The sequence below is a fragment of the Periophthalmus magnuspinnatus genome, chromosome 24 (genome assembly GCF_009829125.3).
Source record: "Periophthalmus magnuspinnatus isolate fPerMag1 chromosome 24, fPerMag1.2.pri, whole genome shotgun sequence".
NCBI classification, from domain to species: Eukaryota; Metazoa; Chordata; class Actinopteri; order Gobiiformes; family Gobiidae; genus Periophthalmus; species Periophthalmus magnuspinnatus.
Genome location: NC_047149.1, coordinates 22759163 through 22777272, shown reverse-complemented (window position 1 = coordinate 22777272; position 18110 = coordinate 22759163). Strand labels below are relative to the sequence as shown.

The window sequence follows — 18110 nt, the reverse complement described above, 5'->3', positions numbered from 1 at the left end:
AAGTATAGGACAGTGGGCGGGGATAGGGGGTAGGTGAGAACAGAAATTTTCCGCGCGCTCAAGCCTCAAATGCAGGATTAGTCAAATATGTAGTAAAAATACAACTTTGAGTGAGTTAATGAACAGGGAAAATTGTTTATAACACGATTAAAACTTAAAATAAAAGTTGATTTTGCAGAATTTGTCCGCTTTAAGTTCTACAGGACAGGTTGGATAAATATGGCAGGATAATGGAGCTTTGAAAATGGTTACCTTACATTTTTAACCCTTCATTTATTCATTTATTAATTTTTTATATTTTTAACCAATCGCAAGTAAGTACAGAACAGTGGGCGGGGATGGGGGGTAGGTGAAAGCTAAAATTTTCCGTGCACTCGAACCTCAAATGCAGGATTACTCAAACGTGTGATCGAAATACAACTTTGAGTGAGTTAATAAATAGGGAAAATTGTTTATAACATGATTAAAACCGAAAATAAAAGTTGATTTTGCAGAATACGTCCGCTTTAAATTCTAACGGGAATTGTTTTGTTGCATTGATGGATAAAAATACTGGGACACTGGAGCTTTAAAAATGGTTATCTGACATTTTTAAACCTTTATTTATTTATTTTTTATTTTTTTTAACCAATTGCAAGCAAGTACAGAACAGTGGGCGGGGATAGGGGGTAGGTGAAAACAGAAATTTCCTTTCAACACTTTGAAAAAACACTTTTTTTTAGACTTGATTAATATTGAGCTTATTCCAAACGTACGTAAACCTCTTATGTTCGGGATAAAATTAGTAAATAAACTGTATATTATGACATGAACAGTAACTTTGGCCTTTCGTGTTTGATTTGGCCTTTTATGCGTCAGACAATACAGTTTTATGTGCTGGAAAATGTTACGTCCTGATGATTTGAAAACATTGCATTTTTATTATGAGTGATCCATTATAAAGCATAAAAGCAGAAATACTGGCATGTCGGTGTTTAAATAAGAAAATAATCCAACTGTGCGTCTCTGGTTTGCCATTGTTGTTCAGTCATAATAATAGTAACTGTAAATCACTCGTGTGGATCATAAAACACTGAATTTTAAACGTCATCCTGGAGAAATGACAGTTTACTCAAGAACCGTGTCTGTTTTTTGGATAATGTTTCAGTTAATGTAAAGTTGAAGGTTTGATCAACAGCAGAGGCATGAATCCTGTAATATTTTTATAATCCCGTGTTAGTGCCACCTAGTGTTTAAACTCCAGTACTTGTTTGTATAATTTGGCACAACGCCTCACTTTAACTTGAACTTTTTTCCACAAAGATAATGTTTTGTTTTAGTGACTTAACTGTCTTTTCATGTATTTATCCGTTTGATTCGACACCTGAAGCCTTCACGTGTGGTTTTTGAGGCAATACTTTCCTGATTAACCCATTGAGTTATTTACAGCCTCCTCAGCGAGAGAAAATACACCACAGGTTTAATTATGCGACTCCGCGCGCCACCATTTATTTGCCAAGTGTCTGCGGCCGAAAAGACAAATGTCTGTGTCCAGTGACAAGACCAGAGGCCTCCACATGTCCCTAAGGCCATAAATCGGCCCGTGTGTTGAACAGAATACCTGTACACCTGCACAACAGCTCTCCCCTGCGCTCGGGTGAAACTCTACTCTGTCTGACTCAGCGCGCTCCGGTGACGCACGCGCCCCTGCTCCTCTGTGGCTCTCGCGGCTCCGTGGACAGTAACACTACACGGGACAGAGCCATGTGTCTGCTGCTGCTGCTGCTGTGACGGCGGGACATGAGCGTTAGAGGCGTTAGGAGCGCGCGGATGGTCCAGGGGAACATGCGGGTACGTACAGAGCGCGAGCGTGTTCAGACTCCACGGGACGAGGCGTGATAGATTATGGCGGAGGGAGCGGATCTGGCTCCACACACCACGTGTTGGAGTCGCATCAGCCCAATAATTGCTGCGCGCTCGAGCTATATAAACCACAAAAGTCTGCGCACGGGAAACCCCGGCCTCCAAACACAAACCGCTACAAAAACTGGATTCGGTTTTCCGCCTCCTTCATCTCCACCGGCCACTTTTTTCTTCTTTTTTTCACCCAGTTTAACTTTTTAACCCCTCAAACCTTTCTCGTCGCTTATTCCCGGGGAAATATGTTCACTTTTCACGCGTCGAGGTTATAAATAGCCCTGTTAAGTGTATTGTCCAAGTCCTTTGAACACTTTTTTGTGTGTACGTACCCTGCGGGCTCTCAGAAAGCTTTTCAGTTTGGCACAAAGACTTCAATGACGCACCTGGAGCAGCGCTTTGACTCCGCATTGAAGGAAGACGCACAAAAGTTTCTGAGCGTCTGGCTGCACTGTTCCATTGCATCGCGGCTCTTTTTGTAATTGTATATCCCTTTGCGCTCACGGACTTGTATTTGATGTTATTTATATCTTGATTTGAATACGCGTAAAGCCGCACGGACTTTAAACTTTGCCATTTAAACTTCTTCGCTGGTTATTTTTCTTGTCGGAGATTTGAAAGCCCTCACAAGCGCCGGGAGAGAGTGTGTGTGTGTGAGTGTGTGTGTGTGATCGCTCTGCTCTTTTTCCACTGGCACACGTCGCCACGCACTCAGCTCCAGTGTGCGCACAGAGTGTGAGAGGCGCAGGCAGAGCGCAGCTGGATAGAGCCCGCAGTGCCTTGTCGTTCGGTAACCCCCGCTGTTGTGATGCGCATTCCCGTAGATCCCAGCGCCAGCCGGAGGTTCAGCCCGCCGTCCAACAGCCTCCAGCCGCTCCCAGGGAAGATGAACGATGTGAGCTCGCCGGGAGCCGGGCAGCCTGACGCGGCGGTTCCCAGACTGCGCCCGCACGAGAACCGGAGCATGGCCGAGATCATCGCGGACCACCCCGCAGAGCTCGTGCGCACGGACAGCCCCAACTTTCTGTGCTCCGTGCTGCCGTCCCACTGGCGCTGCAACAAGACTCTGCCTGTCGCCTTCAAGGTGAGAAGAACGGGTTTGATTTCTGATCTTTTGTGGTATAAACGAAGCTGTACATGTTCTACTTTTAACACTTTAAGCTGAAGTGCTCCTGACTTCTATTAAAGCCAAGAAAAGTGTTTTTGTTTGGCACAGTTCATGCACAAAGTAATTCAAAGTGCTTTACAGAATAAGAAAGACTTTAAACTCACCGTACAGCAAATCAAAACATAAATAATCATCATAAAATTAATATTAAAAGAAGAGAAAACTGCAGAATAAAAACATTTCGTCATATACACAGCTAAACCGAACCATTTTCACTCTGGATTTACACATTTTCACAGTAGAGGCCTGTCTCACATCTTCAGAAAACACTGTTCCACATTATTGCAACTTGAAATAAAAAAAATAGAATTAATTTTATAATAAAAAAACAATATTCTGATTGGATGTTTTATTTTTTTATTATTTATTTATTATTTAAAAAAAAAAAACACGTGATGTTAATGAGTCACAGCTGTAAAAATATTTTGGGTGGTATTTAAAAAAAAAAAAAAGAAAGAAAAAAAGAAAGCCCTTCTCTAAACAATTACATTACTGTATTTTTTATTAATACAGTGTGTGTTTAATTACAAATCGTACTTATCATTTTAGCTCACCACATGATTTTTACAACTGTTATTATATTTTACAACCAAACGTATCAAACAATGACTCTTTTTTTTTTTAAACAGGCTTGATTTTCATTTAAGTACAGGTTTCAGGCCCTGCACTCGTTACAGATAAAACATTTTAATAAAGTTCTCTTGTATCAAAGGCGCAATATTTTAACCGCAGCAATTTTCTACTCCCATGATGCTTAGCTGTAAAAGGCCTTTTTTCATAACGCCGTGACACATATTATTTCAAATCTGCATCAAAGACAAAAACCAGAGTGAAAATTTGTAGCTGCAATCCTGGCCGTGAATCAAATGTGACACGTTTTTAAAATATAAGTGGGATTTTACTGGTATTATTACTAGAGCTGAGTAATTATAGAGGCTTTGTAGCGCCTACTCGTGTCCTTTTATCTGCATCCAGGAATCTAAATGATAACAGGAGGCCTCAGCGCTTTTGTTTCATAGACAGTGTTTTCAGATTTGGATCAAACTCATCAGAAACGAGCCTTAAATTAAATCCATTTATCAACAGTTTTGGAAAAGCGTGCCAACGTGTAATACAAGCGCTGCATTATAGTAACAGAGATGTGTTTGTATTTGTTGTTTGCAGATACTTAAACCGTTTCGTGTGGGGGGAAAGGAGTCAGTATCGCAGTTGTGCAGTTGTGCAGTTGTTTTTGTGTTTTTTTTTAAATATTCAAATGATTTTTTTCGCTGTAGCTTTATCCAGCTTCACGTGTCCGACCACAATAATTAATTTGCATATGAACTGTGTTAATTTTACCCTCCCTCTTTTCAGTTACAGAGTTATGAAGCGTTGTGTCGTGCTTTTCGTCGGAAATTCAGCGACGCACGTGCAGCTTTTTGGTTTTTATTGTAAATTTAGTGCGATAATATTACAATAAATCTACATCTTTAATGAGAAATAACAATAATAAACCGTAATTATGTGTATTTTTAAATAATAACAATATAAAACTAATGTGTACGTGCAGGTGGTGGCTCTGGGCGACATACCCGATGGCACGGTCGTCACAGTGATGGCGGGGAATGACGAGAACTACTCTGCGGAGCTGCGGAACGCGTCCGGTGTCATGAAGAACCAGGTGGCCCGCTTCAACGACCTGCGATTCGTGGGCCGCAGCGGCAGAGGTGAGGCTCCGCTAGACCTGTCACGTTTCATTACCACGGTAACGCCAGACGGAGAAAAGTCGACGTTTCAGCGATAAAAGCGTCGGATAAACTCGCCAGAAAAACTATATTACGCTCGTGTTTTATTCAGAGTTTTGTAAAGGTGCGATGTTTAGCTTTCCCGTTGGGGGGCGTGCCACCTGCTCGTCTCCATAGCGATGTCATTCCTTAGCTTTAAATGCTCCACAGTAGAGCATTAAATGTATCTCAATTGCGTTTATTCGATCACAAGTTGTTGTTTTTTTTCACTGCTATAAAAACCTTAAAAAAACCATTACATGCAAATTACAAAGAGCGGGGTCGCCTCTCCACAGAGCTGACTTGACATAACTCAGTCTGACGTGCTAGTATCCACGGAGATAGTTAAGTTTAATGCTCTACGGTGGAACTTTCCAGGGAAACGAATAGGTTTGTGGAGACGTGCAGGTGGCCGCCGCACCGTCTGAAAAGCTACAAAATGAAACTTTAAAGCTGGTCACGTAACATAGGAGTAATTTAGAGACTGAATATCGATTTTTCTTATTTTTTGGTTGTTTTTTTTGTTTCGAAAATGAAATTATCGTGAAAATCGTATTGTTTTTTCACATTTTTAAACCTAAACCAGCCCTAACACCCATGGGCCCTTTTCGTGGGTTTTAACTTCCCGTTTCGTGCGACATTTTCAGCACTTTCCCCATTCAAAAGCGGCAATATTTCGCTTTGAATTGTTAATTGCTATGGCAACGGCCCTAGGTCCCCCCGACGCCCGCGGATGAAGTGCGCCGGCGCGACACCCGTGCACGAGGCAGCGGTAACGGCGGCAGTAGCTATTAGGTGCAGTGGTGTGGATTAGTGGTCTCATTCGCTCTACGTGGCAACCGCAAAATGATCTGCCCACTCCAGCCCCTCCACCCCCTCCCTCCACCGCCCCCTCCACCACCACCACCACCACCGCAGCCTGAATCACCCAGCGCCTACTGCTTTCAAAACGGGCCCTCGCATCTTCAAACAGAGCCCAGACGCGGGGATTAAGAGTGGTCGCTGTGAAAGGGCCAGACGTGCAAGTGGTCAGCACAAAAAATAATGACTCATCTAAGCTTTTAAGTTTAGTTTATCTTATTCCAAACGTGCGTCTTCAGCAAACGATTTAACAAAGCGTTCATTATACGTAGAATATTACATAAAAAATAAAAAAAATCCCAAGAAAATAAGACCATTTGCTCAAGATAAACCGTCTTACATTTTATTTTTACAGAAATATTCGCAATTTTTCTCATTTTTTCCTCGCAAATTTCCCTAACTCGGACGTCACCGGTTTACGTATAAAGCGGCATCATGTAACTTTTCTGGCCACGTGCTCGTCTCCACTTAGATGTTACGTCACGCGCCACGTCTACATTCCTCTGTACGGCATTGAACTTAACGTCAGTCACCGCTAGGCCAACTTACGAGTCAGATCTGCGTGGAGCTGAGCCAGTTTTCTATTGGCTCAATGTCTCAGTTCTGGTGTAAAACTACATTCTTATTTGTCATTTATCCTGGATTAGTTACAGTAAACAAGACCAAAAAAATTCCCGTATCATGACTTTTAATTTAACGATTTAATTTCTTGATTACCGCGGTTGATTTACAGAAACGTGACATGTCCGTTGGCATCTTACAATGAGATTTAATTGCTTTAATTGACTTATTAACGCAAACACTGCTGTACAATGTCGCTTTTGTCCTGTCAGTGAACATAAATACATTTTTTTCTCAGATATTACCTCATCACACCGCGGCCCACTGTAAAACTTTCTACGTATTCTCCTCGTTTATTAGTTGTTTTTCGGAAATACACATCCGAAAAACAGAAGACCTCTCATGTCCCTTGTTCACCTGAGCCAACCCAGCTCATATTAAGCCGTCTTTGTTGTAGCGTTTGCGTTCTACTGCGCTCTATCCTCGGGCTGTCAGGGTGTGAGACACAAACTGCCTTCTATTGGGTCCAATGGCATTCCCAGAATTTTTGGCAATGCTCAACTGACTATTTGCATCATTGGCTGTCTGTTACTAAATCATATTGTTTACGACGTGTGAATTGGCACCTCTTTTTTAGCACCTCCTCACGCATACGAATCAGCCATGGGGAAAATATGTGAGGACTTGATTCAGAAAACGGTTTGAGTTTTATGACAAAGTGATGGTAAGAACGCCCGGGTGCTTTAGTGTACTCCCAGAAAAGAGAAAAAAAAAGAAAAAAGATGATCCACCTCTGACGTATCTGGTTTGACTCATTGTTTAAATATGGTTAATACTTGGGTGGGTACCTGATTTTCAAACCGTGAAAGGCGATAAGTAGGTATTTAAAGCAGAAAACGAGCCCTGAAACAAAAAAGAGTCTGTGTAATCCTTCAGTCGTCCAGGTCTGATCCACTTTGATCCATAAAAGTTACACATTAGACCTTTAACTTCCTCGTGGCTGTCACAAACCCTTCAGTACTCACATGGACGGATATGGATTAGCGACATGTCAAAGTGTTTCGTCCGGACTTGTGATCTTGAAAATATTTCACAACGAGATGCAGACGGAGCACACGGGACTCGTTTGTAACAACATGCTGCATTTACAATATAATAATATCATCCATAAGGAGAAAAATACATTTATGGACTAAAACTAGATCAAAACTATACTAATACTATACTAATACTATACTAATATACTAAAACTATACTAAAATTATACTAATACTATACTAAAACTATACTAATATACTAAAACTATACTAATACTAGACTAAAACTATACTAATACTATGGTAAAATTATACTAATATACTAAAACTATATTAATACTATGGTAAAACTATACTAATATACCAAAACTCTATTAATATTATACTAAAACTCTACTAATACTATATCAAAACTACACTAATACTAGACTAAAACTATATTAATATACTAAAACTATACTAATACTATACTAAAACTATATTTATATACTAAAACTATACTAATACTATGGTAAAACTATACTAATATACCAAAACTCTATTAATATTATACTAAATCTCTACTAATACTATACCAAAACTACACTAATACTATACTAAAACTACTAATACACCAAAACTATACTAATACTGTACTCTATTATACTAAAAACTATACTAAAACTATCCTGAAACTATACTAATACTATAATAAATGCTACACTAAAACTATACCAATACAAGACAAAAACTATATAAATATACTAAAACTTTACTAATACTATACTATCATACTAAAACTATACCAAAATTATACTAAAACTATTATAATACTATACTAATGTACTAAAACTCGACTAATATTAGACTAAAACTCTACTAATATACCAAAACTATACCAAAACTATACTATTACTATACTAAATACTAAAACTATAAAAACGATACAAACAGTACTTATTAAAAACTACATTTATGACAGTAGATCAGTTGGTTGAGCGTTTGTTCACTGATCTGAAGGTTGCCGGTTTAAATTCCGCTTTCGACATAAACATAAGTAGTGAGATCGTAGGATGGGGGTGCGATTCCAGCTCCCACAGATGAGTGTTGTTGTCGTGTCCTTGGGCAAGACACTCTACCCATTTCTCCCCCAGTGTCTATGTGAATGGTCCCTTGACGTAAAGCGATTTGAAGGTGGAAAAGCACTATATAAAAATGTGACCTTTTACCATTTTACCCTTTACAAAGTTGGATACTACAAGTTTACTACTGAGATTAGCTATTTTTTAACTCAAAACAAACATTATTCTCAATTTTACTTCCAAAAATCCAACTCCAATGGTGGACAATATCGCTTCAAGAAAGAAAAACGCATATTAAAATCGCAGTCATGCAAATGTAAGAGGTTTTGTCAGTTAGTTTAAGCCTGGAAAACCTCGAAATAGATATCCACAGCCTGCAATTTCAAGAAATCTATCTTTATTTTTTGCAGTGAAGGAACAGAAAGTGAGCAGTGATGTTATGTCGTCGTGGAAACCGTTGTGTGCGTCCTTTTTTTTTTCTTTTTTTTTTTTAGCAGTGACACAGAATCTAGTCACAGGAAATGACATAGGAGCCAGTGGAGATGAGGTGTCTGAAATGAATACTCCACCGGCACAAACGAGACGACTTAAGAGGATTTTTGATCGCTGAAAGTCATGGCCACGTGAAGGAAAGACCCAGAACAGATTGAGGAAGATTTATAGCCTTTTTTTTTTAGATGTAATGCAATATGAACGAGGTCTTATTCATTAAGTCTAGATTAGCTGCGTTGTGCAACTGAAGTGCAACTGTATTTGTCTCTTTACACATCCTAAAACCCATAAATTATCCAGCGTCTGTTGAAGCGATGAAGAAATTTAAAGAGACAGTAGCTCATTTTGTAGCGTGTTTGTCCAGTGAAACGAAGGCTGGTGGTTCGAATCCTGCTCAGGAACCCGAAAAGGAAGGAGTTTCAAACCGTCCGCCTTAACGATGGTAAATGGTTGCGCTTTTCCACCTTCAAGGCGCTCAAACTCAGCCAGCTTGTCTCCATGGAGATTGCTTAGTTTTACGCCATTTCGTGGAACATTCCAGGCTAAACGACAGCATCTTCATGGAGAAAAGGAAGTTACAGAACCTCCGCCTAAAAATGGTAAATGGTCACGTTTTTATATTGCGTTTTTAGCTAATTTAAGGCACTCACCATTTCACGCAGACACTGGGGCGAAGTGGGTTAAGTGTCTTGCCCAAGGACACAATGAATCAGAAGGTAGGTGGTTCAAATCCTGCACTGAGTGGGATTCGAACCACTAACCTTCGGATTCGTTGTGTCCTTCAAATCCCGCTCAACCAATGATATTTACGTCGTGAGCGGGATTCGAACCACCGACCTTCTGATTCGTTGTGTCCTTGAGCAAGACACTTAACCCACTTCACCCTCGTGTCTGCGTGAATTAGTGAGACTCCTGAATCTGGAAAAACGCTACGTAAAAACATGACCATTTACCATTTTTAGGTGGAGCCTCTGGAGCTTCCTTTTCTCCGTGAAGATGCTGTTGTTTAGCCTGGAATGTTCCACGGAATGGCGTAAAACTAAGCTATCTCCATGGAGACAAGCTGGCCGAGTTTGAGCGCCTTGAAGGTGGAAAAGCGCTATATAAAAACGCGACCATTTACCATTGTTAGGCGGAGGGTTTGAAACTTCCTTTTCTCCATGGAGACGCTGTTGTTTACGCTGGAATGTTCCACGGAATGGCGTAAAACGAAGCTATCTCCATGGAGACAAGCTGGTGACATATTTTGGCAATAAAAACTAAGACATTTTCCTTATCGAGTCCAAGATTTGGCTCATTTAGTCCCGGTTTTGTGTCTTTTAAGTTCATATTTGACAAAGTTTGACTCTAATCTCGTGTAAAAAAATAAAAAAAACATGATAAAGAGGTAGTGTGGAACATTCCAAGCTGAACAATAACATTTTCTCATGTATGACAAGCATGTGACAGCCCCTCTACTGGAAAACATACACTTTATAACAATATCGCGTTTCAATTTGGATGCAGAAGTGTGTTTACTCGTGGATATCATTTGAAAAAGTTTGAAAAATCCTGCGTGTTTAGTCTGCAGTCGTAGTGAAACATCAAACAAAGGAACAAAGCAAACTGTGAATCGTCAACATACACAATTTGTTGGTAATTTACAGAAATAAATTACACGAAATGAAAAGACAGAAACACAAAAGAAAGCCGGCTAAATGATTACACACCAAGCATGAAAGGAGGGTCACATTTCTCGCTGTTTAGAAATATGGCTCCCGGGAGATGGAGTTTGTCACTGAGAAAGATGCTAATCTGGAGACATTTTGAGGACTGTCATGTGATCACCAGTGTCAGCCTCATTTATGCACAAGACTCCTCAAAGCTTTGGTCAAAAAAAAACACCGTGAGTTATTAGATTAGGAATGACAGAAACGAAATCTAATTGTTTAATGGATTTGGGGAAGACCGAAATTTGTAGTTATACAAGACAGCGCTGTAAAAACTCAAATAGTTTTAGATTGATGCTGAAATTAGTGTTTGCAGTGTTGATTTTGATGCTAAGGTACAGACTCGATGCTCGATACTGATTCTGATACCACAATGAAAAAAAAAAAAAAATCCAAACTCAGGCCCAGGGGCAAAAACAGGCCCACGGCGTAATTATATTTGGCCCGTGAGATCATACCAAATGCGCATTAAAGCTGTCCTGCCAATATATAGTACTACAAATCCCAGAATGCTTTGCTAGTACGCTGGCGTGTAGTCGAGACCGGCAAGCGCCCGTCCTTTTCTGTTGACTCATTAGCGAACAAGCTACTCGTCACCGCGGGCAAATTAAATAGTACACAGAGACATAATACTACTAATGTGCCTTTTTGTACCTTTTATTTTAAATTTAATTGCTCTCTGTTGTAATATCAAGGTTGAGATGTTAAAGATTTTGTGTTTGCGCAAAAATAAAGTTTGTTTTTATATGAAAAGGTTAAACGGTTTTTCAGTAAATACTTTAATACTAGTATATTTTCAGTTGAGGACATTTTCAATATATTTGGCCTGTGAATTTGTCTCTGTTTTTAATTTTGGGCCACTTTGGGTTGAGTTTGACGCCCCTGATTTAGCCAGTAGAATGTGATTTTTCAACATTAATGGTAGTACTTTTTCAAATTTTCCCATGTGGCCTTATATCTGTGTAATTCCTCAGTCGTCCAGCAGGGTCCATAGTGGTCCGTGCTCGAATATTAGTCTATGCGTCTTCTGTCTTAGTATCGTTTCTCATTTTGATGCTAGTTTTAGTATCGATTAGTATCTGTTAACCCACCTGAACCGAACTAAACCTTTCCTCAGCATCGAAATACAGTTTGAAGTTTAATTTTCTGACACTAGTGACTCCATAGACACTCAACAGTAAGTAAGGGTCGTGTATATTATGTATTTCCTTTCCAATACCCTGATATCGCTGGGGTCAGGTATGCGGGACACCTGTTGCGTCTGTGCGCTGTTATCTTATCAAGTCGTCTTATCACACCTTTGAACGAGGATGTTTACAATGGGCCAGAGGCGGCAGAGGAAGCCCTTCAGACACGCTCAGACACTACGGGTGGGCAATATTAGCAAAAAAATACGTACTTTTCTCCACACGTTTCGGTATTAAATTGGCTGTACCCAATTATTTCACTTAATAAAGTAAAATTTGTCTTGCATCCAAGCTGATACATTGTAAAACCAGCTCTTAGGGTCAAAATTCGACTGTCTGCGTCTAATTATAAACCACTTTTATCGTCTTTGTTTGCATCATTGCAGACAAACTTTTTTATTTTTTTGGAACAAATTTACCTGTTGAAGATAAACAGTTCTCGCTAAAAGTCTGTAAAAACGTACTCAAACTATTAAAGGCGCTGTAGCTGATGTCTTTAAAACGTTACACACAGAACTAGTTAATTTTAAATGGTTTGCAGCGGTCCAAAGTTATTCCTCGCTAAAAGCATCCTAATTATTCACAGTGATGAGTTTATAAGCTCACTTCCTGATGATCTGACAATAAAATGCTCAAGAGCTGCTTACGCAATCGACTTTAGGGGTAAAATGGCTAACTTTTTGCGGCGAAAATAATGTTTTTTTTTGCTAGTAGGCTATGAAATTTCCAAAATAGTTCAACTTTGACGTGTATATACGTTCAAACGGAGCACTTTTTGGGGTTTAGCTAAACAAAAACGTGCCAAATCGGATCATTTTCAAGAACAGGTAATGATAATATCTACAAAATATGCAAATACGACTCGCTCAGTGCTCCGTCTACTTCCTGTTTCCTGTCTGTCTCCATAGTTACGTGATGCTCGTGTGTGCCCGTGTGTGTGTGTTTGTGTGCGTTTTGTCCCTTCGTAGCAGCATTCCCCATGTGTGCGCATAGGAACACGCACAGCCAGGCCCAAGGCAGCAACTGCTTGGGATTATCTAGAGAGGAAGTGACTATTAAAATGCCTCTCGCCCACTCACGCTGGGTTAGACGGGGAGAAAGCCTGGATAACAAGATACTGGCTCCTTCGCTTCAATCTTTCTATTTAGCCGCTGCCAAACAAGCTAAAGGCAGGCCAATGTTGTCTGTCGTTAATCTACATGAAGACGATTTTGAATTGGCCCCAGTTTGTATTGGCTATTATGTGATCACAACCGCACTTGTGACATGGGCATGGTTAAAGCATGAATGCGGGTTATTGTCTGCGCGGGATGGTATGTCATTGCAGGGTGTTTGATGTCACCACAGACCGAGATGCTTGCCAAAAGTTGTTAGTGAGTTATGTAAAAGTACGGGTACTTCGAATACCATTTTTCAAGAGTAAGAAGTCGTCCAATTATTAGTTCGCTGGTAGTTTGTAATCGTAGGCTAATCGTATCAACCTCGGATAGTCTGGATTTCTACTTGTGGTTTGCAGCGTACTGTTTATACGCGATGTTTTGTTTTTTCGGTTGTTCGTTTCTACGGCAACTGCGCAATTTTTTGTGTCGCTTAGGTTTATTTGAAGGGACAATGTACAGTGGTGTTAAGGTCATGAAAAACAAACATGTCCCACACCAGATTATGGCTAAATAGTTAGTTTCCATCTGCAAAAATAAATTCTGCAATGCAGTCAACACTTTTTCATGACATCGCAAAGCACGGAAATATAGTATTTTGAAACAATAGGCCATTGAAATTAAAATGAATAGAAAGAGACAGCGCGGAGCCACGAGAGTCAACACGATTGAAACTGGTTTACGGCTTAAATTTTGCACGTTTTATGTGATTTATTGTTGTTGTCTTTGTCCGCAGGGAAGAGCTTCACCCTGACCATCACAGTATTCACCAACCCTCCGCAGGTCGCCACGTACCATCGCGCCATTAAAGTCACCGTCGATGGACCTCGAGAGCCCAGGAGTGAGTACAACAAAACACAAATATGAGCGTCAAATGTGACTTTATCTCCAAAAAAAATGCTTCGACAACAAACCAGTTTAATCAAAAAGTACATCTGGAGTGAAAATCTGACCCCTGCCGATCTCGTATTTTGCTGAAATCGCCATATTTTGATTTACTACAGACGCTTTTCCCCACTTTTCCGTCCTATTGTCCGGCCATCGTCGCGCGCTGAGTGAGTGACAGGTGAATCTAACCAATCACAGTGACATATGAACTCTCCAAAACCACATCGTTGCTACTTCGTGCACGTGAATCATCCTGGAACCCGAAATCGTTGCCCTGAAAAATTCCCATTTACATTTTTAACATACCGTCCTGTCTAACCCTACTCAAACCTGTCAAGAAATATTTATTCATGTCAGCCATATTGTATACATCCATAAACAATATAGTGCGATTTCTGACACCTCTGATAATAGCTGGGTGTAGCTGTATAATGCGACTGAATAGAAGTAAATGGCCGCCTTGTAAAACGAGTTATATGAGAGAGCGACTGTTACTTAGCAATCAACTGCCTTGTAATTTCGGTGGCGCATTTAAACGCGTTTGTGACACTTAAAACGCAAGAAGAATTAAAAGTGAGGGGCAACGCTGCTGCTGTTTCGAGGGTATACGGGGTTGGAGAGTGCTAGCATCAGCTTCTTTTAACAGCCCATATAAAAACAACTGAGGAGGAAAAAAAAAAACTTTACTATAGCTGTAGATGCCAACTGGTCTGGCACGCAGCTGTTTGCCTTAACCCTCCTCCCTATTCATAAAAAACATATTCTCATCCAGTGGCGTCTAGTCTCGGAGAAACAATATCGCGTCACAAACAAAGCCACCCGCTCCGTCGCATATGGCACTGAACGCAGGGAGACAGCGAGGAGCCGGGAACGCGGGACCCGGCCGGATTAGCACTAGCATCCGACGCCATTGTGGGAAAGACCGTCTGAAGTGCCAAGCGTTGTGATTTTAGACGTCGTCAACGCAGAAACAAAGCACGAATGTTTCGAGATTTTAACTTTTGTTATTATTCCCAGCCCTGTAGGATTAAAAGGATTACTTCTGCTCAATTAGACCCTTCAGAGACATTAAAATTAACACATATCGTACTTCTTTTTTTCGTTTTTTTTGGCTGAGTTATGTTGGAAACTATAACCGCGATTACATTTGCAATTTTTTGTTTTAATAGTAGGTTTCTGTTCAAAGTTTAGAGGCTTCAACATTTGAAAAAACAGTGAAATAATAACAGAAAAGAATTGCTTGCTTTTCTGATCATGTTTATAGAGCTGGAAACTGTAAATTGGTTCGTTTTTGCGCGTGATAAAACGTCTAAACTTATAAAAAAGATTTGTTGTTTGTGGGAGAAATTATGTTGCGTAATTGGAATTTTTGAGATGTCCAAATTTTGACCATTCGAATTGAGATTTTGATTCAATTGCTGCATACTTTGTAGTCCTAATGCAAAATATTAATAGTTCAAATCCCAATTTAGAGCATTTGTTGTTTGTTGTTTCCTAGCTTACCTTACGTACAGTGGTCCCTCGTTTATCGTCGGCGTTACGTTCTAAAAATAACGTGAAATCAGTGTATCAGCTTTATTTTTTACAGTTATTCTACATGTTTTTGTCTGTCAAACCCCTCACCACACACTTTATACACTTTTCTCACACAGGCGTTAACATTTTCTCACATTTCTCTCTCGTTTAAACTCTCTCAAAGTTCAAACCTTCGTAGGCGTCTTTGTCGGTGCAGAACGTTTCATCGACATTGTGGGTTTTGTCGGGGAGAAAACAAATTGCAAACGTACAGCACTTCAGAGTCACACTGCGATCCAACGTTTATGTAAATTTGTCTGAACACATTCTGTACTGTACAGGAGACACGGCACGGAGGAGACTGATGGACAATGGTCTACAGTCCAACAGCCAATCAGGACGCAGGACACAATGTGCACTCATACGATGTAAAAAAACATGCAAAATTGTACTAAAAAATCAGCGAAACAGCGAGACCACGAAAGGTGAACTGCGATATAGTGAGGGACAACTGTAAAAATCTTGTCCCCGTAAATCAGGGGTGTCCAAACTATGGCCCGGGGGCCAAATGCGGCCCTCGGACCAGTTTTTATTGGCCCCAATTGATCAAAATCAGTACTTTTTATGGCAAATTTGAGTAATCCGACCAATATAACCTAAATAACATCACATTACATTGTCATACAGACCTAATAATAATATTTCAAGCCTTATTTAAAGTATGAAGTCAAAACTATGTTAAATGCTCCCATCTCTGTGTCGAATATTTTTCAAGATATGACCCTCGGTGAAGAGTTTGGCCACCCCTGCTGTAAATCATTTATTATTGGATCAACAACCTGATTTAAAACTTAAATCTTGCAAAAAATAAGTCACAAATATGGATTCAAACTGAGAGGGAATTGTTAGGGAAGTAGCAACAGTGGTTAAAATTAGCACCAACCCCCAGGAAATGAATATAAATCAATGTAACGTTCCCAGGAAGCATGGACACCTGACATTGATTGGTTCTGTTTGTGCGATCGGACCCGCTGCGTAGAATAGCCGCCATACTGTCCTCTATCCGCCTCTGGGCAACTGCGACTAAAGAAGTAGCTTCCCACCGCCGATTATGCTTGAGAAACAAATAGTGCGTAATTCAAAACACAACAAAACGACTCAAATCTAGCGAAATATTCTGGATGCAACCCCTTTAACACATGTCGTCTTCCCCATTAGTCTGTCCTTTAGTTTAATTAACACCACATTGGTACTAACGCCATTCTCCCTTTCCCTCTGCAGCCATCTTGTTTGATCAAAAGTATTTCCTGTGCATCTGCTGTCCCTCGTCACTTTACTTTCAAACAAGTCCAGTTATTTAGCGGCGAGCAGATGGGAGGCGGAGTTTGTTTAGAAAGCCCAATTTGGTCTCACCACTGTCAGAAGTGCGGCCAGAACGCTGACTATAGTGTTACTGTTGATCATGGCTTTAGCAAACTGCAAAATTAAAGGGTTTTTTGCAGCGTTTGTGCGTGGGGTGGAATAGTTTCAGCTTTGCTTTTCCATGTGGGCAGATGAATTTGTTACATTTTTACCGTAAAGGATGTAGGCGAAGAGGCGTAACCGGGTGGAGAGACGGTGCCTATGTCCACAAACTTGCTTCGTTTTACTGTTCTTTCTGCCATCCGAGCAAAAAAAAAAAACCCCGCGCGGCTGTGAAATGTGTCAGCGCGGCGTCTCTAAAAATATTTCTGGACGTGTCACAGTCGTGTGTTTGACTGTAGGTAGGCAGACACACCCTCAAATATTTAATTAAACTTGATGGGACGTGTCAATTGTAACCTTCTATCTAAGGCTCATAATTAGACTAGATCTTAAAGGTGCACTGTGTACCTTTCTAGTATTGACGCCCCTGCTACTTTCTCATCTTTTTCTTGTAAAAAAAACACCTCTTTCCATGGAGACCAGCCTCATAATCCTTTGTCTAAGACTCTTGAAAGACTATTTTGCAAGTGCACTATGTCTCGACGCCCCTGCTACCTTCTTGTCTCCATGGAGATGTTAATACTTTACCTGAAATGTTCCACACTATGGCCTAAAACAGCCATTTGACACCTGTAATTATTATGTCTAAGACTCATAATTAGTCAGTCTTGAATGTGCACTGTGTACCTTTCTGGTATTGATGCCCCTACTGCTTTCTTTTGAAGATGTTCTTACTTCACCTGGAATGTTCCGCACTTTGGCGAAAAGCATCTATCGCCATGGAGATGAGCATTTGACACGTGCAATTATAATCTTTTGTCTAAGACTCATAATTAGTTAATCTTGAAGGTGCACTGTGTACCTAATTTGTGTTGACGCCCCTACTACTTCGTGTCTAGATGGAGATGCTAATACTTGGACTGAAATGTTCCACACTATGGCATAAAACATATCGATTTCCATGGAAACAAGCATTTGACAGATGAAATTGTAACTTTATATTTAAGACTCATAACTAGTCTATCTTGAAATTGTACTACATAACTTTCTTGTCTGGAGGCTCCTACTACCTTCTTGTCTCCATGGAGATGTTAATACTTGGACCGAAATGTCCCACACTATGGCATCAAGTATATCTATCTTCATGGAGACAAGCATTTGACACATGCAATTATAACCCTACATCTAAGCCTCATAATTAATCAGTCTTGAAGGTGCACTGCGTACCTTTCTTATCTTGACACTCATATCTTCTTGTCTCCATGGAGATGTTGGTTGCGGTTCCCGAAATGTTCCACGGTATGGTATAAAACATACCTATCTCCATGGAGACAAGCCTTTGCAATTGTAA

At 40.2% G+C, this 18110-nt stretch overlaps 1 protein-coding gene across 4 annotated transcripts in view; it reads left to right on the top strand.

Moving 5' to 3' along the window:
* runx2b (RUNX family transcription factor 2b) overlaps positions 1-18110 on the top strand; it is a 92565-nt gene that overhangs the window by 33938 nt on the left and 40517 nt on the right. For 3 of the 4 annotated variants that reach the window (XM_055232045.1, XM_055232046.1, XM_033990654.2), the window contains exons 3-5: positions 2721-2980; positions 4614-4770; positions 13629-13733. In XM_055232045.1, the coding sequence (XP_055088020.1) occupies positions 2721-2980; positions 4614-4770; positions 13629-13733 (522 nt within the window). Of the gene's footprint in view, positions 1-1700; positions 1831-2720; positions 2981-4613; positions 4771-13628; positions 13734-18110 lie in introns of those variants that run through there. The other variant, XM_055232047.1, reaches the window with a different exon arrangement.